General features: G+C 40.8%; 5 protein-coding genes across 5 annotated transcripts; 2 read left to right on the plus strand and 3 right to left on the minus strand.

The window, feature by feature from the left end:
• Positions 1-1,587: 1,587 nt before the first annotated feature.
• On the plus strand, positions 1,588-2,538 carry LOC137949005 (uncharacterized). Its single transcript, XM_068795294.1, has one exon. The coding sequence runs from the start codon at positions 1,588-1,590 to the stop codon at positions 2,536-2,538; it is 951 nt and encodes a 316-aa protein (XP_068651395.1).
• A 164-nt stretch (positions 2,539-2,702) lies between these two features.
• On the minus strand, positions 2,703-3,935 carry LOC137949093 (peroxidase P7-like). Its single transcript, XM_068795393.1, has 3 exons — positions 3,690-3,935; positions 3,403-3,600; positions 2,703-3,326 (listed from the first exon to the last, which is right to left on the minus strand). Exons 1-3 carry the CDS (start codon positions 3,933-3,935, stop codon positions 2,778-2,780), a joined length of 993 nt encoding a protein of 330 aa, XP_068651494.1. The 3' UTR covers positions 2,703-2,777.
• A 471-nt stretch (positions 3,936-4,406) lies between these two features.
• LOC137942822 (uncharacterized) lies at positions 4,407-5,329 on the plus strand. Its single transcript, XM_068788555.1, has 2 exons — positions 4,407-4,820; positions 5,093-5,329. The coding sequence occupies exons 1-2, from the start codon at positions 4,486-4,488 to the stop codon at positions 5,196-5,198; spliced, it is 441 nt and encodes a 146-aa protein (XP_068644656.1). The 5' UTR covers positions 4,407-4,485; the 3' UTR covers positions 5,199-5,329.
• Positions 5,330-5,376: 47 nt separating this feature from the next.
• Positions 5,377-12,934, minus strand: LOC137942812 (ABC transporter C family member 10). The gene is made up of 13 exons (XM_068788551.1): positions 12,867-12,934; positions 12,535-12,680; positions 10,417-12,461; positions 9,121-9,441; positions 8,947-9,033; positions 7,976-8,572; positions 7,721-7,885; positions 7,344-7,638; positions 6,812-7,026; positions 6,411-6,716; positions 6,081-6,144; positions 5,766-6,005; positions 5,377-5,632 (listed from the first exon to the last, which is right to left on the minus strand). Exons 2-13 carry the CDS (start codon positions 12,551-12,553, stop codon positions 5,505-5,507), a joined length of 4,482 nt encoding a protein of 1,493 aa, XP_068644652.1. The 5' UTR covers positions 12,554-12,680; positions 12,867-12,934; the 3' UTR covers positions 5,377-5,504.
• A 1,002-nt stretch (positions 12,935-13,936) lies between these two features.
• On the minus strand, positions 13,937-16,075 carry LOC137942826 (GDSL esterase/lipase At4g01130-like). The gene is made up of 5 exons (XM_068788560.1): positions 15,797-16,075; positions 15,495-15,704; positions 15,241-15,404; positions 14,861-15,131; positions 13,937-14,780 (listed from the first exon to the last, which is right to left on the minus strand). Exons 1-5 carry the CDS (start codon positions 16,041-16,043, stop codon positions 14,524-14,526), a joined length of 1,149 nt encoding a protein of 382 aa, XP_068644661.1. The 5' UTR covers positions 16,044-16,075; the 3' UTR covers positions 13,937-14,523.
• Between the last annotated feature and the right edge of the window lie 7,091 nt (positions 16,076-23,166).

Here is a 23,166-nt window from a genome sequence, read left to right on the forward strand (position 1 = left end):
TTGGTTTATATAGATCCAGATGATACTCGTTTAAGTTAACGAATCGAGCTCGACCGAACCATGGTTCGGTTCAAAAGCTCTTGAACCGTCTCTTTAACTTAACGAGCAGCCTAGGAGGCGGGAGCGAGAGTCGACGAGTCGTCTTCAACTTCGAGTTCAATATTTTCGTTCTGACTTATTGGGAATAGGGGCAAGAGGTCACAAAACTATGGATTCAAAACTCGAGGCTTCAAAATCGCGCAAGTTTAAAAGGAATTCCATCGGCTAGATCTAATAAATTTAGAGGAGACGACACCAGATCAAACAGAGTACGTGAGGTCGCCAAGCTATGGATTCCTCTGTTTCAGGCGGTGAAGGGCTTCCAAACCTTCCAAGGAGCCATCTTTCAGTTTCATGGGATTAGAAAGAAGGAATAGAATATCTTTTGCCCCTTCGTTTTTTCTGTTAGTAAATCACAAACTCTTTTCTGTGTGGTTGCATTGCCATCTTCTGTTGATCTCAATTGTGTTGCCGTCTTCAGTTAATCTCAGGCTATTTCATCTAAAGCTTTGAATCGGGGCGGCGCCTCTGCCTAGTCTAGTGTCTGTCTCCTCCGTTTTGGCAGGAGAGGAGCACAGAGAAACCCATACAGGGTTTCAGTAGCAATAATAGCATAGTGTAATAGATACTGATTTAGAAAATATTTTGAAGCCAAATCTATTTTTTTCTCTTCTAAATTATGGCCCATATAAGTTAACTATTTAATTTTCTAGATGCTGATTGTTCATTATTCTTCAACTTTTTGTCTTAGGTTATTGGTGATGTGCTTCTCTTATGTGACAACATTATGTATCTTATTAAGCCCAGATGAATAAATCTTTTTTTTATTTGAATAATGGACTTAAGAATTTTGAATGTCAATAATTGTCAAAGAGAGAGGAAATGCAAAACTATTGAATTGTTTTTTTAATAAAGTTTATGCATAATTATGTAGTTTTTTTATGAATAATTTATATAGAATATATAAATAATTTTATCAATTTATTTGACATATATTTTATACAAAATTTTAAAACTTGGCTCCAATGGCTCGTTCGGCCGCTCGGTTAGAAGCCGCCCCGACTTCCACGTTTCAACCGTAAAACACGTCAACCACCGTAGTAATACCGAAGACGGTGGTCGTCAGCGACTCGCATGGACGACTGGATCCACGACCGGTTGATGCATCTCTTTTCCTTTGATCCTTTCTGCGGCCTGCAATTGTTTAGTTTCCAGGTTGTGTTATTCTGCTCGCAGGCCAACTTTATTCTCGTTGGAATCGTTTTGGTTAGCAACTTTCTTCTCAGACTCCTCCAACTAAACCATGTTGACAGGCAGATTAAAAAAAGAAATACGTGGATTCGTTCATCCATGGAAGAAGCGATTACAAGCAATTCTCTAACAGTTCAACAATCTTTTTCTCTCTCTTTCCATCTGGTCTCCACCCAATGCAGTGTCGCCTTCGATTGGCGAAAGCCAGAAGGGTAACGTTCGGGAGCGCTTCTGGTTTGTTCGAACAACCTGTTGCGGTTCTTTCTTTGAAGACCTGATTTATGGTTCGTTCGTTTGATGGGTACTTCTCGAGTACGAAGCCGGTTGGTTTCCCTGATTATGCTTCTGTTCCATTTCTGTGCTCTCGCTCAAGGTTCGATTAATGCCCTTCCGGCCGCCGATTTTGATTTGTTAGATAAAACTCTTCGAGATTATGCTTTTGAAGTGCTCCGGGGACCCCACGTTCATTCAGGTATCCTTTACGGAGTACCTTTAACTGCCAATTTCTCGGGCATCCGAGTTAATGTGACTCGGCTGAGAATCGGAAGCTTCTGGTCACGGGGAGTAAATTACAGTATTTTCAGAATTCCTCCACACGTTCAGCCGCACCCTTATGCGAGGAGAGTAGCGATAGTTTATCAGAATCTGGCGAACTGGTCTACTTTCGTCTACAATGTGCCTGGTTATACGCTGGCAACTCCTGTATTGGGGTTTCTCATTTACAATGCAACGTCTTATTCGAGGAATGGCAGCATCGAGCGGCAACTGGATCTCCGCGTGATGGGAGGTCCAATTTCTGTTAATTTTTCAGAATTCGCGCCGCCGAAAGGATGGAATTCGTTGGCAAAATGTGTGAGGTTCGACCAAGTTAGAGTGCCTTATCTCAGTGAAATGACATTTCCCAGTGTATGCTTGACAGTAAATCAAGGACACTTCTCTGTGGTGATTCCGTCTGCTCCTCCGCTTGCCCCAAGCCCATCTCCTCTGCCTCCGAGGAGGAAGAAGGAAAAGAGGGAGTGGAACGTGTGGGCAGTTGCAGCAACTGGGTTCGGAGTTGGAGGGTTGATTTTGTTCGTTTTGGTTGCGTTTGCAGTTTTCGAGTTTGTGAAGAGGAAGAAGATGGGGGAAATGGAGAGACGTGCCGATGAAGGAGAGGTTTTGGGAAGCCATTGGATTGGAGGGAGTAAAATGCCTTCAGCTACTTCCATGAGAACTCAACCAGTTCTTGAAAATGGATTCACTCCATGATTATTTCCCTGTTCTAAAAAAAATTATTTTGTTTTCCTTCGGATTTGTTGATGGAAAAGGTTGTCAGTCGGGATTGAAACATTTCGTGAATAGGGATATAGAGCAGAGAAGAAGGAAAAAAATAATAATTACAGTGATCATGGCGGGTTTCCTTGTTGAAATATTTGCATAGATGAGCAAGACTTGAACAGTCCCTCACAAACCTCTCATAAACATGGAGAAGATAAATATCAGTCATTTTAGTTTAATTTTTTACAGCCTTTTCTTATCTCCCCTTTGCTCCCAGTCAGAGGATTCATGTTACTCATTTTCACCATGGCACTAGCAAAATCAGCATAAAATGCGTCAGAATCCTTGCTGTATGTGGTAACAATGTCATCCACAGGGCCGCCATTGAAGAGCTCCTGATCCGAGTGCAGAAGTCCTCTCCTCTGCACTAGTGCTTGGTAATAGTTGTTTCCAAACCGATTCGGAGTCTGGTGATCCATGGAAGACATTTTGTCATCCTCTCCACTTTTTGGGCAGTTGGATTTTCTATCAGATGCGACCTGTGTCTCCAGGTTTGTTCCATTGTACAGATGTTCACGGAAAAGTGAACAACGAGCCATCCCGATCGAGTGAGCCCCGGACAAGGCGACCATGTCTTTGGCTGTGAATCCTTTATCAGCAAAACTTTTAGTTATATTCTTGAGATCTGCAAATGGGGATGGGAGGTTATCTGCAGCAGCTTTGTTCGCCGTCCTCGCATCTCTTCGTCCCAAAGGCACTGACCATGAAGGACCTCCTAACTGTGATCAGCAGACAGATAAAAAATTAATCTTTCTAATGTAAATCAATACTTGCACAAGAACTCGCTGGACTCACCTCAACGACTGAATCTCGAGCTGCTATTGCAAGAACATCAGCACAAGAAACGACAGGCCCTGCACATGTGTTGTCTACTGCACTTTTGATCATATCAATCAGCTCAAATCCTCTGAGAGATTTTGCATTAGGTCGCGCATTCTTCTCACTGTCAATCCTGGGAGGATCGTCATCGAGTAACACTCCCGCATCACACCCCTGCAGAAAGCATCAAATCATTATCACAGAGCATAGGCAAATGATTGCTAGTCAGAAGGTTAAGTTCTTCCGAGTGAAAATCAACGTACAGCGACGAAACAATCGTGGAAGAAGAGACGAAGGATGGAAGCTCCGATTCTCTTCTCGCGGTTAATCGCAGACCGGACAGTGGATTTGACAACATCAAAAACCGACGGGCATGTTTTGTTGTAAAAGGAAACAGAGAGTTGGGCATTACAAGGAGGAGGAAGCAGCATAGAAGATAAAACCACCGTTACCAGAAGACATCTCGTTGCAGCCATTTGCTTCAAAATCGATGAAACAAAAAAACCCATTATTCGTCCTCCTTTTATACGAGAAGGGTCTTCGTCGTTGCTTGAAAATGTGCACATTTTCCATTCATGGAGATGTTGAATTGTTTTATCCCTCTTGTTGGATCAAGATAAGCTCGAAGTGAGTTCATGGCCTGAACGGTTCCATCTGCTCTGAAGCAAATTTGAAAGTGCTGATCTTCCATTCCCTTCCAATAATCAATGTAATTAGTGCTTTGAACACCGAAAGCCGCCATCTTCCACTTACTGTTAAGTGCGGACTCCGTAAAATCTGCACTATCAAGTTGGATTGCTTTTGTTTTACATCCTTTAATGTGGAATCTGCAGGTTTATTAACAGAAGCTGGATGAATCCGAAACGAGTTTCGTATCGGTTATCTGAACTCCGATAGTTCATTTCGGGAACTGGTACGACACAAGGAATAAGATAAGGAGCAATTTACTTGAAAATGATTTTTCTCTCGCTATTCGTCTCTCAAAGTTTGTACTTTCAGCCCTCGGTTCCCTCTAACTTTGGCGCAAACTCTCCTCTCGAAGGGGAAAATTTCTAAAGAATGAGCGCGGTTTCGGCATCTTTGGCGTCTGCAACTGGTCTCCGATCTCTTTCTTTTTGTTCTTACAGGGAATTCCCTGTGTGTCTCCAAACCCGTTCTTTTTCCAGAGGAAGCAGAAGGAAATCGCTGGTCGTGTGCAGAGCAGTGGAAGGAGAGTGGCTCGAAAAGCTTCCGGATAAGAAGAAACCCTTGTATTCTCACAGCCTTCCATGTATAGAGGCGTGGTTGAAGAAATTAGGGTTCTACCAGAGCAGAGAGGATCGAGCTGTCTGGTTCGTAGAGAAGCCCGACTGGCACGCCCAGCTCTCGCTTGATGTAACTGATCTATACATAAGGTCTTGGAATCACGTCTCTTCCTTTTATTAAACTTCTTTCCTTTCCTTCTATTAAGATTCTGGAGTGCCAGACTGCTAGGGCTTTGAAATTCGGATTCCGATCGGTTTTATTACAGAAATTAAAGAATCCTCGTTTCGATTTCGGCTGCTCAATGAAGAAGACTTACCGGTTCCAGTTGAATCGGTTTACCCAGATGCATTTTCCATTTGGTCGTTTCAGTTTCGCAGTTTTTTTTTTCTTTTTAGCTTGAAAAACGTAGTCTGACATGCAGGTACCTGAAGAGCGGACCTGGAAATCTTGAAAAAGATGTGGAGAGGAGGTTCAGCTATGCGTTGAGCAGAGAAGACATTGAGAATGCGATTATTGGAGGGCCATAATCAAATGTAAACACAAAGCAATTTTATTTTCAATCCAGGTGCTATTAATGCAGCCGAAATTATGATTTATAATCTTCGGGTTTGTAGAAATATCATTCACCTACCTGAGATTAACTGTTCCGTGGCAAGCGAAAAAAAACCTCTGGTTATTTGACAATGGCGAACATTGTTCCTTCAGAATACTGTCTACGATTTCTTTAGGAGAAAATGTGACAAAAATCGATACAGTGAATGAGGAGCTCAATTGCAGAAGTTGTGTGTGACCAACAAAGTCACTGGTGACATAAATGATGGTTAGATGAAAGTTCACTGGTATATAGTGGAGTCAATGGTGGCATCTGCAGTGCGAGACCAGTATTCCTTGACAAGCTCCCCAAATAACGAACCTTTTCTCTTCATTAGCTTCATTGGTTCATCATATTCTACTATTTTTCCTGGAACCAGAAAAAGCATTTCAGTGTGAGCACCCAATCTCTTTAAGCAAAACAAGAACCCACCCAAGAAAAGGTTACCCTCAATCTAACATCACCTTAACAGCTAAATTATGACCTAAAATCAGCTACTCACCATCACTTAATGCAAGTACCATGGTGCAGTCCATCACAGTTGGAATTCTATGAGCAACTGTAATGACAGTGCATTCAGCAAACTCAGTCCTTATCTTTTTCTGTAAAATCGAGTCTGTGGCATTGTCAACTGAAGCAGTGGCTTCATCAAGAACTAGGATTTTGCTTCTCCTCAACAGAGCACGTCCGAGGCAAAATAGTTGTCGCTGCCCCATGCTCCAATTTGAACCATCTTCTGTAACTGAAGTGACAGGATTTTTCAAACAACAAGAGCTGAGCAACAAAGTTAAGAACCATTCAGTTTATAAATGCTTACCTAGGGAATCTAGACCCATCTCTTTCTCTTTAACAGCATCATGGAGCTGACACTTTTGAAGGACCTTTTGAATCAGGAAGAAAATGCAACAAGTTAGCAACAAAAACAAGTAACAGGGTCAGTTCATCTTTACATCTGGTTATCATGTCAAGGTAATTCCTGAATTGAACCATTGAATGGCTTGCTGAACTGGAGGCTACAAATTCCCAGAGTCAATAAACGAAAGATATAGTGCTTGTCACTCATAACGAGACCAAATTGGGGTTTTCGGATCAATTCCTAGCTTAATTACCTAAACAGAAAACAGCAGAAGGGTAGCAGAAATTTTACCTCCCATATCTCATGATCCGTATGTTGTGATAAGGGATCCAAATTGAATCTCACGGTTCCATGAAAAAGGGTTGGATCTTGAGGAATAACGCCTAAACGTGACCTTAAATCATGAAGTCCAATAGTGGAAATGTCGATGCCATCTATGATAATTTTACCTCCAGCTGGCTCTACCAGTCGGAACAGTGCACCAATCAAAGTTGTCTTTCCACTGCCAGTTCTCCCAACTATTCCTATTTTCTCTCCTCCTCCAAATCTGCAAGTAATCCCTTGAAGAACAAATGGGGTATCGGGCCTGTATCTGATCTGCTTGATAGAGTAATTCTTGTATTAATAGCTGCATAATTTTCTCATAGAGTAAATACAGAGAAAAATAGAAATTGCAAGTACCACATGTTCACCTTAAGATCTTGGATCTCCACTTGACCAACAGTAGGCCAATTGTGAGCAGGCCGGTTAGTTTCATTAACTTCAGGGGCCTCACTTGGAATGTGCATGTATTGATTTAGCCTCTCTACAGATATGATGTAGTTTGCAAGAGTGCACTGATTTTGGATGGAGAAAACAAGAGAAATATTCATTGAAAGGCCGTATGACAATGCCATCCCAATGAACCCTACATAAAAAAAAAAAAAAAAAAAATGGTACCAAAAGATCATCAGAAATTTTCCTAATCCTGTATGAGTTTAATTTGGTCACAAGGAGACTAGCATCTCTGAAGATAGCTTATGCAACTTGGTGTCACCAATAACACTGTTATAATTTTATTCAGATAACATGAATATAACAAGAGATAATTCTTATTTGTCTCTGTATTGTAACTTTTTTTTTATCATTATGAGTAACTTTTTAAGAATGGTTGTTTTTCCACTACAATTTAAATTAAAAGGAGACATTAATGCTGAAAGGTTTTTGCTTCACAAATGTGATTACCAGAGCTGAAAGTTCCCTTTGGGAGAAGTGCCATAGCAAGTGCTGAGGAAGAAAGAACAATGGCACTCATTGTTTCCAAACGTTGGATCAACCACTCATTAGCTGCAAAACCGTGGAAAAATGGACTGGCATTCCTATCAATAATACCAAGATTCTTAGAAAAGAATCGATTTTCTTCCTCAAAAGCTCTGATCGTCATGGACCCAGATATGGACTCAGCCAGATGATTTGCAATGAAAGACTTTGTTGTACCATTGATTCGCATAAACTCTTTTGCTGATGCAAAATAGTATCTCTGTCAATGAAAAAGATACTAGTTAACAATTGGTAAAAATGGTAGAAAACATATTAAAAATTCACAGGTTTTATAGCTTTACCTGTAATCGGATGGTCAAATAAATCATTGGTATTGAGACAAATAAGACTTGCCATGTAACAACAGCCAGCACCCCAAGATTGCTGTACGCATTCGTTGTTGAACCAGCTGTGAAGATCAAGCTGAAAGGCAAATCGAGGTCGACAATACTCAAATCAGAAGATACCTGCATTCCATGTCAAATTTTTAAAAATCACAACACAGATTTCCTTCTCTTAAGATTTGATGTAAGAGGATAGATTGTTCACGTGCTTACTCGGCTTAATATTCTTCCCAGAGGTGTTGAGTCATAGAATGACATTGGTGCCCGAAATAAGGAGTACATAAGCTGGGTGAATAATGATTTTGATGACACCAGACCCAAAACAACTGTAAAGACAGACCTAAGTAACAGAAAGACAGCTGAAGCACACCCTATTGCCAAGTAAACAGAGATCAATCTTCCATTGCTGACATTAGCATTCTGAACATTGGCTGCCATCCAAGAATTCTGCATGATCTGGCCAGCTACAAAAATGAGATGACAAAGTACTGCAAATGAGAAGTACAGGTAACCTTTGTTCTGCTTTAAATATTGTAAGTAGGGCTTCAGGCCCGTATCCCCCAATTCCTTCTCCTCTTGCTTAATCAACTGATCTCCTGTCGATACCTTCAATGTTGATGGTTGATTCTCCATACAAACCTTCTTGATTTCCCCTGCAGGAGCTTTGTGCTTTTGTGAAGAAACAACCTGTGCAAGCCTTTCTGTGCCAGCAGTTTCTTTATGAGCATTCACAAGCTCCTGAAATTCTTTACTCGAGGCCAGTAAGTGAGCATAAGGAGCTGCACACATGATCACCCCGTTGGACATCAACTGTCATCAAAATAATTTGTCACCAAAAGCCAGCTCATGGAAGGCCATTTATATCAAAAAATTATCAAACTCATTTTGACTAACTCTACAACAAATAGAAATAAAATGACTAGCTGATACCTTCTTTGCTAATTGATCATGCAAATGATTAGATTGAAGAATCTTCTGTCCTTTTAGCATAGTAGATTTCAGAAAATGTGAGTTGATTTTGATTTATTTATTTCAATGGATTCAGTGAAATATCAGTCCAGTCCATGAAACACAGTTTAAGATTAGAGAGCAGCATATGAAGGACAAGCAGCTGGTCAGAAATGCAAATGCAGAAGCATTTAAAAGAAACAGCTGAAGGAATGGCAGGATTCATTTAGACTAACCAAAACAGAGTTAAATGCAGGGAGGAAATCAACTTGGTGTGTCACAAGTAAGACGGTTTTCTCTGACAGGCAACCCATGATGCATTCCTGTGCACCAACCTCACAGTTAGATTTCACATAAATTTAGTATTTTGAACACAAAACAAAAGGGAATAGTGATGAAAAAGTCATTACGTTAAATAAGCTTGTTGCAGTGTGTGCATCAACAGCACTGAATGGATCATCCAAGAGGTATATATCTGCATTCTGGTAAACTGCACGAGCAAGTTGGATACGCTGCTTCTGTCCTCCACTCAGATTTACACCTCTCTCTCCTATTTCGGTCAGATCTCCAAATGGTAACATTTCTAGGTCCTTCACCAATGAACATTTCTCAACCACTTCCTGGTATCTTTTTTGATCCATGGGACCCCCAAATAAAATATTCTCCCGTATTGTCCCCGTCTGAATCCATGCAGTCTGAGAAACATATGCAAGTTTTCCTTGAACTTGAATCTAATTTGTCAAGAAACATAAAACATTCTGTCAATGACATGGCTGGGAACAGTGTGATATATCTATACTGCCTGGTAGCAAACACGGAGCATCAGAAAATAAGACTGAAATGAAAGAAAATAAACAAACTACATTGCTTTCATCACAGTTAATTAATTATATAGGAACAACACTGAACTTCAACAGTTTCAAAACTATGCAGCGGACATTCTGATCATCCAAACGAAAATATAGAACTTGGGTATGTTTACATAGGAGTATATAGAAGGACAGGCAGCATTTCCTGATAAATCCCAGGTTGATCGCTTTAGCCAAAAGCAACAAGAGAATGCATGTACACACATACAAGAGTCGTAGCTTGTAACCTGCATTAGCTTGACCTGGAAGATGCATTTTTTTCTATTTACAAACAAGACAAGAAATGCGCTTACCTACTCACATGCATAGATAAACTAATTGCTCCTTATCTCCATGAACACCATTTGGTCTTGTGTTTTCTGATTTGATGACTAAGTTAACAATAGACTCAACAAAAAAAACTGTCATTCCCATTGTCAAGTTGACTAGACCTAAATTGTTTTATGATAAACACCTTCTTGGGAGCCACCTAATTTTAGGGATGGGCCCAGCCAATGTTGTTTAAGATGATCGTCCCATTAAGAGGATTTGAATGTGAAACAAATATGCATTTCTAAGTTTTTGGCTAACCCTATACAGCATGTTTTGAGACAGTTGGGACAGCTGAGTTATCTGTATGCATGTACGGAGCACTAATCATATTAAAACATCATCAACCAATTTTTTAAGATAAGCAGTACATCAGAGTCAGAGCAGGTTGTAACTTTTCTTTAGTAAGGTTAAATTCTGACAACATCAGATATGAAAAAAAGTAAATCTGATCTGACTGGATTAACTTGGACTTCAAGCACAGGTAGAAAAGTTTACAACCAAACAAGCAAGAGACAATGACCTCACCATCCCTCTGATGTTTGGGATTTCTCCAAGAATTGCTGCTAGAAGTGTTGATTTGCCTGAGCCAACCTCTCCACATATTGCCACTTTCCCACCAGGTTTGACTTCTAAATTTATGCTTCTTAATGTGGGCCTGGATGAATCCCCTTCCCACAAAAAGTCGGAAGACTTGATGACAATTGCATGCTCAACCTCCACATTGAGCTTCTTTCTAACATGTTCATTTTGCAATTCTGGTGCCTCAAGAAACCTCACAATTCTTGCCAATGCAACTTTTGCTTGAATTACAACTCCGATGACTTCAGGAATAGATCTGACTGGTTCTTGAACAAGACGTAAGGTGGCAATGAAGGTAAAAACATTACTAGCATATAGAGGAATATGAATAAGATAGCAAGTCCCAAAGGTGGCTACTGAGACCAATACAGGAGAACACCAAAAGAGAAAGGAATTGTATGCTTTTCGTAACTGAACAGCGGACAACCACTTATATTCCACTTTCCTTAAATCTTCTATAAAATTCTTGAAATGGGTTTCCCAAGCATAAAGCTTCAAGATTTTCATGTTCAAAAGAGCTTCCGAGGTAGCCTTAAGCCTCTTGTCTTGCGCCTCCATAAGCTTGGTTTGGAATTTATGTTGTAATTTAGCAAGAGGAACGTTGCAGATTACCGTCAATATTATTACCAACAGGGCTGAAATTGTAGCCAATCCAATAGCATGATAAAGAATCACTAAAGTAATACAGATTTGGAGACTTGTTGTCCAAGTCTGGTGGAACCAGAATGGAAATTCACCTATCCTATATGCATCTACAGTGACATAGTTGATTATCTCTCCTGATGAATGAATCATCCTAGCCCTGTTTGACAGCCTCAATTGCTTTTGATAGATAGCTGCAGACAGCAAGGACCTCACTCGAACACCAATCATCCTACTCCGAAAATACCACTGCCTCTGGGATAAAGATTCTAAACATTTTGCTAAAAAGAGTCCTCCTGCCAACAAGTAGCCCTCATATTTAAAAGCTGCTTGCCCTTCAGCCACCTTGATGAATGCATTAAGAAGTATAGGACCAGAAGAGACAGTAAGGATTTTAATGAAAGCAAAAAATCCAGAAACCAAAATCTCTCTCCAGTGGCAGGAAACAAGTGTCCACAAAATAGAAGGTTTAGATTGATTTGCTTGTCTTGGCCTGTTCAGCTGCTCTAGGAACAACGTGTAACAGCATTCTGCCTGATCTGCCTTAGGCAACTGGGGTATGTCTTTCTCTTCAATGGTTTTCGTTGTACCCTTCTTCATCAATGAGTTCAACCACCAAAACGACATGGTACTAAGACACCCAGCAGTGGCAAAAGGAGTCACAGAGTCACCTGAATATTCGTCTTTGCCACTTAGTTCACCATTCAACGGCATATAAAGAGCTCCATTAGTGGTTTGACTGGCTTCTGCATGTTTTGAACCTCGGACTATGCAGAATGCCAATAAAATTGCTCCAGGAAGAGATAAGATGTCCACAACAATTCTCAATGATACTTCTCTCTTTGTGACAATTGCCAAAACAGAAGTGGCACAAAGGAAACAAGCAACTATGCACACAGTAGCTGACGAAAGTTTCACAAAAGTCCTAGGCAATTGGTGTTCTCTGAGGCATACAGTTAAACAGAGGAACATCCACACCAGGCCATGAATAAGCATCACCAGCCAATGATGCAGAGGTACTACTAGACCCTCACTCAAATTTTTTCCAAGGATCCAAATGCTTAGACCCAAGTAAGCCAACCCCAAACTACAATTTGTAAAGGCAGTAAGTAAGTGCAAGAGTGAATAGCTTTGAAATCGTTTAGGGATCAGTGCTGCTCTTGATGGTGTCTTGTAGAGCAATTGGAAGAGGAACATCAATATGAGTACAATATCAACAGAAACTATGAATATGTGATTGGGACATGAATTAGGGCGCATGACGTTTTGAACGAATTGAAAACCCTGGTTGTAAGTCTTTCCACCATCGTATGGACAGCTGGGCTCCCCACAGAAAGCCATCCAGGCACCTGCAGGTTCAAATGTTTCAGAGGCATAGGAGTTTGAAAGCTTAAACACAAGAGGTTCGGTGTTTCCACTGACCTGTGAAAGTCTGTTCCATATTTTAGTGCTGCTTGAGTTCAGTAATGATCCAAAAGAAGCAGAGAGTAAGAGGCTTCAGATAGTCACAAGTTGAGCAAAGAAATAATGGATAGCACTGAAAGTGCGTTCAGATTGAGTGATTCCAACTGCAATATCACAAGAATACCATTCCAATGTTTTATGTTTTGAAAACGTAACACAAAACTCTCTTCACCCACTTAAACATCACTGAGGGATCTAATCATGAAATGAAAAACAGAAAAACGGTGACAAGTTCAATTAACTATGTAAGCAATCAATCTACTAAAACAATGGTTAAACATCTTATTTACCCTTTTGCAGGTTGGCTTTTTCAAGATGATTTTCAAGAGATAGCTGCATAAAATCTCAAACATCGAACTTGTAGCAACTTTTTTTCTTTGACGTTAGCAAGATCAACTTAAAAAGTGATCATCCCCAGCTGGTATCCCACTGGAATCAGCATGGTAGCCCGTACCAGCAAAGCTTCTATATCGCCACTGAATGTTGCTGACAAGAACTGAAACGAAACAATTTACACCGTCGTAACCAAATAAATGCATTGAGTGGAAATCTCTTATCAGAAGAACATGGTAAATTGCAGAAAATGGTGGAGAAAAAAAGTACAGCTACACCAAGTAGTTTACCTTCAATTTAATATGTCAGCTATCTCACCTGCAAAGTAAAACGTATTAAATACCTGTAGCTTTACCTAGTGTCAAATATGGGATATTTGAAAAGCATCTAGTGTCAAAATTTTTCTTTTTCTTTTTTCTGAAGTCTAGGGTCGTGATCCAAACTATCTTCCCAAATTCTAAGTGTTACGGGATCAGCTCAAAAAATCAAAAGCAGCTTGTTTGAGTTTGATGACTTGTCAAGAGGAGGTGAAATCTCATCATTAAAATGCAGAATAACCGCTAAGACAGCTGATTATGATTCATGCTTGCTCCTAAAAGATGTTCAAATATAAAAGGATTAACTATCGGAGATGACGAACAGAAGCCCGTCAATGTTCATTAGAGAAACCAAACAAGAACACTACTCCCTCTCTTTTTAAAAAGGCGACAAAGGGCGAAAACTTTTGAAAAAGACTTAGATACGTTGTATGCGCCAATGTTTTTTCATATAATCGCACTAGCATCAGGACCACTCCTACGCAAATAGAAGGATAACCAAGAACCATTCAAATTCATCTAAGAAGTAGAGCATCAACAAGAAAAATCGATGACAAGTTTGGCATTTGCTCCTGGACAAATAATAAGACAGATCAATCTTTCTCTTAAATGACTCATCTTGAATAGACGTCTAAGAGAAGCCAATGCCACGAATTTAGACATCACATATAACACATAACGTCATCGCTAACGTTGTAAATAGAAGCCGACAAGCTCGTCATTCCAGATTTGCTGTTATAAAATCAAATAATATAAAATGTAGTTCTCCGAAGTGGACAGGATCAAGCTACAGATTTCCCGCGGCTAAAGATAAATCAAAATCACAGAGAAGCTTCTGTACGTCTGCGTGCCAGAATAGAAAAAGGAAGACAGCTTTCAACAGATTCCTGTTCCACGTGAGAGTTCCTCTTCTGTCGTCTTGTCTTTATCCGTGTGACTGCGAACGGAATCTGGGAATTTGGCCGGTGCGAGAAAAAGCAAGAACAAATACATCAGATTGAGGAAGGAGACAGACGCTCGAGTGAATCGTCTCTCTCGCTCGCTCTGCTGGAGACTGGAGACTGGAGACTGGAGTCGGCATCTAGAACCATTTTTACCCGAAATTTCGAATCTTATTACTTAACATCGAGAGATTTATTAAAATATTTAAAATCAATTAAAAAAATACTCAGGCAATGAGTCAGGTGACCATATTAATAGCCGATTTCGCCCTCTGATGACAAAAGCCCACCTGGGCCCTTCACATTAGAGGCTCCGGACGGGCCTGCCATTGTAAAATGGAACATCAGAATCCATTTTATCTTAAAGGCCGCAGGGAACAGGGGAACGGTGGATCGGAAAGCGATCCGTTGAGGACGGCCCATGAAATGATCTTGTTAGCAGCTTCTGTGGCACGTATGCCATCCCAGCTGACGTAGTTCTGAGGGTCTGAACATGCCGTTGCAGTCACCTTGCTTCCATTGATGACCTTGCTGTTGCCACAGAAGAGTTGTTTGTCGTAGTTGTAGGAACCACCCCCATTTCCACAACATGCTCTGGTTCCATACTTGAGCCCTTTGCAACATCAATAGAGAAGAAAAGAGTACTTTCAGATTGGGTTGATGTAATCACCGGGAGAGTTCGATGGATCTTACCATAGTAGGCAGGATTCTGAAACAACTTGAGCTTTATAGAATGAGTGTCCACAAAAATCAGGGAGGCATCTGGGAGGAGCTTTCGTGTTTGACGAAGCTTCTCATTGAGCATATAGTTCCAGTCAATTACAGCGTTATTGTAGGAAATCATACAACCAAATTCGTCCAAATCGGAGCTCTTGTGTGGGAGCTCTGTCAGGAATGCTGGGAAACATCCGATAGGCGCAAGATTGAACACCAGGAATGTACGCCCCCCTTCTGCATACAGTTCCTGGTAATTTAAAACCGATTAGTTTCCCTGATCGTGTTGTTTCACCTGCTTCATTTTTGAGTTTTCAGATATTGATGGTTCTGTTTAAATAGGGTTAATATTCTATTACCTTGATCGTGTGAGAGATCTCAGAGACAACTTGAGGAAGATAATTCTTGACAGCTTCAATGCCGACAGTCGCCAGATTTGAGGTGAAATCGTTTTGCCCGATGTCCAATATGTACAGAGATCTCCCAAAAACATCAGGCGACGGAAGGCGTTTCGAGAATTTGCCTAGAAATTAGAGATTTTGCAGGTGAATCTACTCAATATACTGCTACAATAACAGAAAAACATCGTTAACATTACAAACTATAACTGTACCTTGAGAGTGAAGCTCAAGCACTTCAGCCTTGAACGCCTTCATTTGGTTGAGTTGAATTCCCAAGGAGAAGGGGCTGATCCCGCTCACAAAAAGAGAGGTTTTGGGGAGCAGCACAGTGGAAGCAGCTGTTGCATAATTCACACCGTGCTTAAAGTTGGAACCGATCGACTGCAGATACGGGCTGAGGAGCGGCAAACCCAGAGCTTGAGCTGCGTTGTGGAATTACAACAATATTGAGGAAGAAAGAAATATTTTAAATGAGAAAATCTTCAGTTCATATTACTGATGTGATGACATTTACCTAAGAAATCGATGACAGCCCTGCCGTCGGAAGCTCGACCGGAAGGTTTCTTGAAGTATGTCATGCCAAAAGGGCTCGGCCGTGGCGGAAACGCAGCCCAGAAACCGCCGGTTTCAGAATTGGAGTCCCCGAAGTTGAAGATACCTACGAAATCACATGTAGCTTCGCTGATATTACTACCAACAGAAATCCCCAGCAGCGGCACAATCGTAGCGAAGAAGATCCGACGAACCCAAGCAGATCTCATGTTCACGATGATGAAACTAAACTGTTCGACAAGCTGATATAAGGCTCAGTTTAAGTTCATTGTCGGAGCTACAATGTTTGTCACGTTATCACGCCACATGTAAAATTTAACGGTGTAGTTTATTAGAATGTATTTACTTCTTTAATTATTTTATTATTTTATTTATAAAAAAATAGTTCTCTCTCCCGTTTTAGTCTTCTCGACAATGCCTTCCCGACGACAGAGCTCAATGGCTCTTTGTCATTCGAGGTTCTAATATGGTATCAGAGCGGATGATCCGTAATTTATGATTTTCTTATGGACGACGACTCTTTCTTCGCCTCTTTTCAGCTATTGTTTCCGGTGGTTTCGCCATTATTTCCAACAAAAGGGTTTCCGTCCTCTGTTCGGAAGGGACTCCGCGATTCAAGCTATCGGGAGGCTCTTTTTGGTGTTTCCGGCGTCTTGATTCCGTTGGTTATTCTCAGCAAAGAGGTTAGTTTCCGTTACCCCTTTATTTTCCCTCTGGATTCTGTTGCTAAAAGGTTGGGTTTGTTTACTGCGTTCGTTCTCTGATTTTTGGGCGCCGATTTGGGCGTTTTCTTTGAAGAGGTATCGTTTTCTGGATTTTATTGTTGGCCGAGAAGTTCGCGCTAGTTGGATTTTTCTGGCTTTCTCTGGTTGGCCGAGAGGTTAGCGTCTTCGGGTATTCCCTTTAAAATCTAGAGGGCAGTGGCTACTTTGGGAGTTTCTCTGGATTATTTTCGCTCGAATTTTTTTTCGAGCTCGCTGTTGGATCCTGAGATCGCGTAAACGAATTTGATTTCTTTTGGAAAGCTTTGGTGGCAGATTTGGTAAAAAAAAAACAAAAAAACAAAAAAAAACAAAAAAGGGAAATTTTTGGAGCTGCCTTGGTGGTCAGTGCTCCATGGAGACTTATTCATCTTTGGATTCTGGTTTGCGTACCAGTTCGGCTCGTTCAGTTTTTGACGAATCATCGAATCCGTACTATATTCACCACTCAGACAGCTCGAGGCAAGTCCTTGTCTCCCAGCTGCTTACCGGTGACAATTACACCAGTTGGAGTCGTGCGATGTTGATCGCCTTATCCATGAAGAACAAAGTAGGTTTTGTCGATGGTTCCATCCTTGAACCTCCAAGTGTTGATCCTATTCTGCTCAACTCCTGGACCCGGAATGACAATAAGGTCATCTCTTGGATCTTAAATTCCGTCTCCAAGGAACTCTCTGCGAGTGTTATTTTTGCTGCCTCTGCCGAGAAATTTGGCTTGATCTTCGGGATCGTTTTCAACAGCGGAACGACCCTCATATTTTTAAGCTTAAACAGGAATTGATGAATTTGTGTCAAGACAAGGATTCAGTTAGTACTTATTTCACTAAATTGAAAACCATTTGGGAAGAACTGCGCAACTACCGTCCTCATTGTTCTTGTGGGAAATACTCTTGCGGTGGCGTTACAAATCTTAATGATCACCACCATATTGAGTATATCATGTCATTCTTAATGGACCTTGATGACTCTTTCTCTCATGTTCGTAGTCAGTTGCTCCTCATGGATCCGATGCCCCCTCTTAATCGTGTTTTTTCTCTGATTGTCCAAGAGGAACAACAACGACGGACTACTCATGCCTCAGGTTCGAATACTCCCACTGACACAATGACATTTGCGGTTAAATCTGAAAAGACAGAGGTTACTAAATCTGGGAACAACAACGACAGAGGTTACAATGCTCCCCACCATCCGCCTTACCATACTTCCCAGACTCAGAATTCCAGTACTCCTCGAAATCAAAACAAGGACAATTATTATTGTACCCCACTGCAAGACTGTTGGCCATACCATCTCTCGTTGCTTCAAGCTCCATCGCTATCCGCGTGGATCTACATTCAACACCAAGCAAAATTCTCTTGCTGTTGTTCATCAAGTTTCCCTTGCTGATGCTCGCCCTGGTTCTTCTTCTGTTGGGGGTTTTATTCAGCATTTGGACCCCACTCAATGTCAGCAGCTCATATCAATGCTTTCTACACAACTGAGTAGCTCAACAACGGTCACCACTGCTCCAAACTCTTCTACATCCAGCTACTTAGTAGGTACTTATTTTTCTGTATCCTTACGTCCTCTAAGTTTTTCCACTCCATTCTGGATTGTCGACTCAGGAGTTACTCGACATATTTGCTCTCAAGCCCATGTTTTTATCTCCTTGCATGATATCCCTCACACTACCGTTACTTTGCCCGATAATTCTCATCTTTTGGTCCGTTTTACTTGTGATATTAAATTGCATTCTCATATTGTACTTAAAGACGTACTCTTTGTTCCTCAATTCAAATTCAACTTAATCTTTGTTAGTACTTTAGTTACTGATTGTGGCCTTACAGTAAGTTTATTTCCTGATTGTTTTGTTATCCAGGATCTCTCTACCCAGCGGACTATTGGCAAGGGTGACAAAGTCTAAGATCTCTATGTCCTCCGTGCTCAAAATTTGTTTTCTGCTTCTCATGTTTTTGTTAACAATGTTTCTGCCTATGTTTAGTATAATAGGCTAGGACATATTTCTTTCAAGAGACTTGATTTTTTTAAGGATCAGTTGCACTGTGATGTAACTAGATTACACAAAGCAGATCCTTGTTATATTTATCCTCTTGCTAAACAACGTAGACGACTATCTTTTAAATCCCATAATCATTTATCAAAATTTTCTTTTGATCTTGTGCACTGTGATATTTGGGGACCATATCAAACTGTCTCTTATACTGGTCATCATTTTTTCTTAACTCTTGTTGATGATTGTACTCGATTTACTTGGATTTATCTATTGAAGACTAAATCTAATGCTGTTTCTGTGATACCGTATTTTTTTAACATGGTTTCTACACAGCTTAATGCCAAAATCAAAGTTTTTAGATCTGATAATGCACTTGAGTTATCCTTTGTTGATTTTTTTCATGCTCACGGCGTTTTGCACCAGTTTTCATGTGTTGAAAGGCATCAACAAAACTCGGTTGCTGAAAGAAAACATCAACACCTTTTGAATGTGGCTCAGTCCTTGTTTTTTCAATCACGCATTTTCGTCTCTTTTTGGACCGAGTGTATTCTTACTATGGTTTTCTTGATTAATAGAACTCCTTCTCCCCTCTTGCGGCACAACACACCCTTTCATTTGCTCTACAACCACTCTCCTGATTATTCCCTCTTTCGTGTTTTTGGCTGTTTAGCTTTCGTTTCCACCTTAGCTGCTCATCGCCCCAAGTTCCACCCACGTACTCGGGTTTGTGTTTTTCTTGGTTATCCAATTGGTGTGAAAGGTTATAAATTCTATGATGTTGAGACTCACCAAGTTTTTCTTTCAAGAGATGGCGTGTTCCATGAAGAAGTTTTCCCTTTTCATACTATTACCAGTTCAGCTCAACTTACTGACCCCTTTCCTGATTTTGTTTTGCCTCATTCCTCCCTCCAAGCTCCGCCTTTTCCCGACCTTGATTCTTCCCCTATTCATGATTCACCAGTTATTTCTGATGTTCTAGTTGATGATCCTCCACCTTCTACTCTTCCCACACTTATTCCTTCTTCCTCTATTGGTGCTCCTCTTCGAACATCTACTAGGACGACTCATCCACCTCATTACCTGCAGGATTATCAATGCAATTTAATTACTAGTTCTTCATCCTCTGCTTCACCCCGTACGTCTTATCCAATCTCTAATTCCATTTCTTACCATGCCCTTTCTGATTCGCACAAACATTTTGTGCTCAACCTATCTTCTCAAGTTGAACCTTAGTACTATCACCAAGCAGTGAAATGTCCTGACTGGAGGTTGGCTATGTGTGATGAGTTGGCCGCTATGGAAGCCAACAATACCTGGACCGTCACTCTTCTACCTCCTAATAAACATACCATTGGATGCAAATGGGTCTATAAAATCAAACTTAATTCTGATGGTTCTATTGAGCGATATAAGACTCGTTTGGTAGTTAAAGGCTACACCCAACAAGAAGGTTTGAACTTTGTTGACACTTTCTCTCCAGTGGCCAAATTAGTCACTGTGAAGGTTCTTCTTGCCCTTGTTGCTTCCCACGGTTGGCATTTCGCTCAGCTTGATGTCAACAACGCCTTTTTTACATGGTGATCTTTTTGAAGAAATCTATATGGATCTTCCTCTTGGCTACCTTCCACAAGGGGAGTCCTCTTCCTCTCCCACCAAACTCGTTTGCAAGCTTCACAAGTCCCTTTATGGTCTCAAACAAGCTTCGCGACAATGGTATTCCAAATTTTCTCATGTTTTAATCAATTTTGGCTTTCTCCAATCGAAATCTGATTACTCTTTCTTTACCAAAGGTCATGGTTCCTCCTTTGTTGTACTATTGGTTTATGTGGATGATATCATCCTAACTGGTCTTTCCTCTAGTGTTATTGCTGAGCTTAAACATTTTCTGCATACTCAGTTCAAGCTCAAGGATCTTGGTTGTCTTAAGCACTTCCTTGGTCTTGAAATTGCTCAGTCCAAGGCCGGTATTGTGCTTTCTCAACGCCATTACACCTTACAATTACTCGAAGACTCAGGTTACCTAGCTTGTAAACCTACTCGTGTTCCCATGGATCCCAAGCTTCATTTAACTACCACTGACGGTGACCTGCTTCCTGATATAACCCACTATCGGCGGCTTGTTGGGAAACTACTTTACCTCACTTTATCTCGTCCCGACATTACTTTTGCCGTTCACGAACTCACTCAATTTGTGGCCTAACCCCACCTTCCTCATCTCCAGGCAGTACATCACCTGCTTCATTATCTCAAGACCAATTCTGATCAAGGTTTGTTGTTTTCTTCTACTTCTTCCTTACAGGTACGCGCTTACTCTGATGCTGATTGGGGATCATGTCTTGATTTTCGCCGATCTACTATAGGCTTTTGCATCTTCATTGGTGATTCTTTGGTCTCTTGGAAGGCCAAAAAGCAGACCACCGTCTCTCGCTCCTTCGTCGAGGCTGAATATAAAACACTTTCTTAAACTGCCAGTGAACTTATTTGGTTATAACAACTGCTTCAAGATTTTCAAGTCAAAGTCGAATCTCCTGCGCTGATATACTGTGACAATCAAGTTGTGATACATATTGCTTCTAACCCTATATTTCATGAGCGTACCAAACATATTGAGATCGATTGCCATTTTGTTCGTGAACGGGTTACTTTGGGCGTTCTCAAGTTACTTCCCATTCGTTCTCCGTACCAGTTAGCTGATATGTTCACTAAACCTCTTCCCTCTACTCACCTTTTTTCTTTGTTGTCCAAGATGGCTGTCAAGAACATTTATAAGCCACCTTGAGGGGGGAGTATTTGAATGTATTTACTTCTTTAATTATTTCATTATTTCATTTTTTATGTAATGATTGTATTTTACTATTTTGCCCCTTATTGTTTAAAACCCCATCTGTATCCTGTAAACCAAATCAATAAGAAAATAGTTCTCTCTCCGTTTTCGTCTTCTCGACAACGCCTTCCCGACGATAGAGCTCAACGGCTCTTTGTCATTCGAGGTTCTAATATAGTTGGCTCTATGTTTGTAATTTGATCGAATGGATTGCAATTATGGACTCAGATACGAAAAGCCAAGAGCTTGAGCTGCACAAAAAGTGAAAGAGGAAGAAGTTACGGTGAACAATAAGAGACTCATTAGCTCAAGATCTGCTGAAGACAGCTTCCGAGTCTAGCCAACTTTGGATCCAAGAGGGGGCATATGATGGTTCTACCGAGTTATATCGGAACTCGACAAGACTCTAGGCTAGTTGACTACATTTCTCGTGTGTTTGACGGGAAAGACGGGTGTCGTCGTTCAATCGGTTGCAACCATCCGTTCAATAAGTATTAAATGGTTTGATGTCACGAAGAAGGTTTCATGTGACGCAAAATACCCTCTTTTTGTTTTTTTATTTCGTAATGATGGAGGTGATAAAGATAAAGCTAGTATTAACTTGTTTGATGTCAGGGTTTTTCGATTTTGTGTTATCTATTTTCAAATTTCCCCTCGCCGTCACCGTCGCTTTCCTCATCGTTGTTGCCGCTGTGCCCGACGTCCTCATCAACGTCACCTCACTGCCGCCACTGCCACCACCGTTGCTCTTCTCAACCATTACTAATGTCGTTGTTCTCTCCAAACCACTTTCGAACACAGTTCCTCTTTCTGAAGATCAAGATCGGATTCTCCTCTCGGAGTTCCATCTTGCCGACTCAAATGGTAGAGTTGTAATCATTTATTATCTTTATTGTAACTCTATAAATAATCTACACCTGATAAATAATAATTTACTATGGTGACAGTTGAGGTAGCACTAAACATGTTCTAGACAAAGTACATAATTTAGCAATATTAATGACATGATAAAACTCCTAGAAGTTCAGGAAAAGAAAAAAATAAAGCTGGAAGAAGCTCACCCTCGACATCCTATCACACAGAAAAATGTATCCGTTCTTTCAAAGTCCTTATGTTTTCTTTCAGAAAAGAGATTTAGTCATGATATGCAGTATCGTCCATTCTTGTTAACTCTAATGAATGTACCAAACTCACGAAATGGATGCTGTATGTGCGTGATGTTCAGAAGCAGAATTCAATATTTGAGGTACCTAGGAAGTCGATGACAAGATGACCATCGGAAGCGCCACCGGAAGGCCTCCCGAAATAAGTCATGCCGAAGGGAGCAGACTGCGCCGGAAAAGCTGCATAGAAGTCGCCAGTGTGATTTGGAATCTCCGAAGATGAAAATAGTTGAGTTCTTATTGGAGGTCATTTGACGGGAAGGACCAACCTTGTGGGTAGAGCATGGTTTGACAGATCTGACTTTTTTTTTCAAACATACCCAAACTGAAAATGATGTACACTTATATATATATAAAATAAAATAAAATCTCACCATTATTTTATGCGTGTGAAAGTCATTGGACCGGTCTAACCCAGCTTTGCCCATAGTTTTTCGACTTAGAATTGAAAATTAACTCAATGTCCCGAATCAGGCAAGTCAGAACTAGACTCAAGAGTCCTGTGGCTGATTTGAGTTGAGAGAGACTCGCCCATTATAGAAAGGTCAAATTTGACTCCGATTCAACCAATCCCGTCCCAATTATGACCTA

Source organism: Aristolochia californica, unplaced genomic scaffold (assembly GCF_029961685.1).
Source record: "Aristolochia californica isolate CCGP_79_NKW_82.1479 unplaced genomic scaffold, dmAriCali1.0.hap1 SCAF_1, whole genome shotgun sequence".
Taxonomy (NCBI): domain Eukaryota; kingdom Viridiplantae; phylum Streptophyta; class Magnoliopsida; order Piperales; family Aristolochiaceae; genus Aristolochia; species Aristolochia californica.

Bases quoted from the DNA above. Each gene is read 5' to 3' on its own strand.
- LOC137942812 (XM_068788551.1), bottom strand. The intron at 8,573-8,946 runs GTTAGTCTAAAT...TTTTGATGACAG, and splicing joins CTGCATTTAACTCTGTTTTG to TTGATGTCCAACGGGGTGAT. The intron at 7,027-7,343 runs GTAATCACATTT...TTTTTTATGTAG, and splicing joins AAAGGGAACTTTCAGCTCTG to GGTTCATTGGGATGGCATTG.
- LOC137942826 (XM_068788560.1), bottom strand. From the start codon at position 16,043: ATGAGATCTGCTTGGGTTCGTCGGATCTTCTTCGCTACGATTGTGCCG. The intron at 15,705-15,796 runs GTAAATGTCATC...TCCACAACGCAG, and splicing joins GGCTGTCATCGATTTCTTAG to CTCAAGCTCTGGGTTTGCCG. The intron at 15,405-15,494 runs GTACAGTTATAG...TCTAATTTCTAG, and splicing joins GCTTGAGCTTCACTCTCAAG to GCAAATTCTCGAAACGCCTT.
- LOC137942822 (XM_068788555.1), top strand. From the start codon at position 4,486: ATGAGCGCGGTTTCGGCATCTTTGGCGTCTGCAACTGGTCTCCGATCT. The intron at 4,821-5,092 runs GTCTTGGAATCA...TCTGACATGCAG, and splicing joins GTAACTGATCTATACATAAG to GTACCTGAAGAGCGGACCTG.
- LOC137949005 (XM_068795294.1), top strand. From the start codon at position 1,588: ATGGGTACTTCTCGAGTACGAAGCCGGTTGGTTTCCCTGATTATGCTT.
- LOC137949093 (XM_068795393.1), bottom strand. From the start codon at position 3,935: ATGGGTTTTTTTGTTTCATCGATTTTGAAGCAAATGGCTGCAACGAGA. The intron at 3,601-3,689 runs GTACGTTGATTT...TGCTTTCTGCAG, and splicing joins TCCACGATTGTTTCGTCGCT to GGGTGTGATGCGGGAGTGTT. The intron at 3,327-3,402 runs GTGAGTCCAGCG...TGCTGATCACAG, and splicing joins CTCGAGATTCAGTCGTTGAG to TTAGGAGGTCCTTCATGGTC.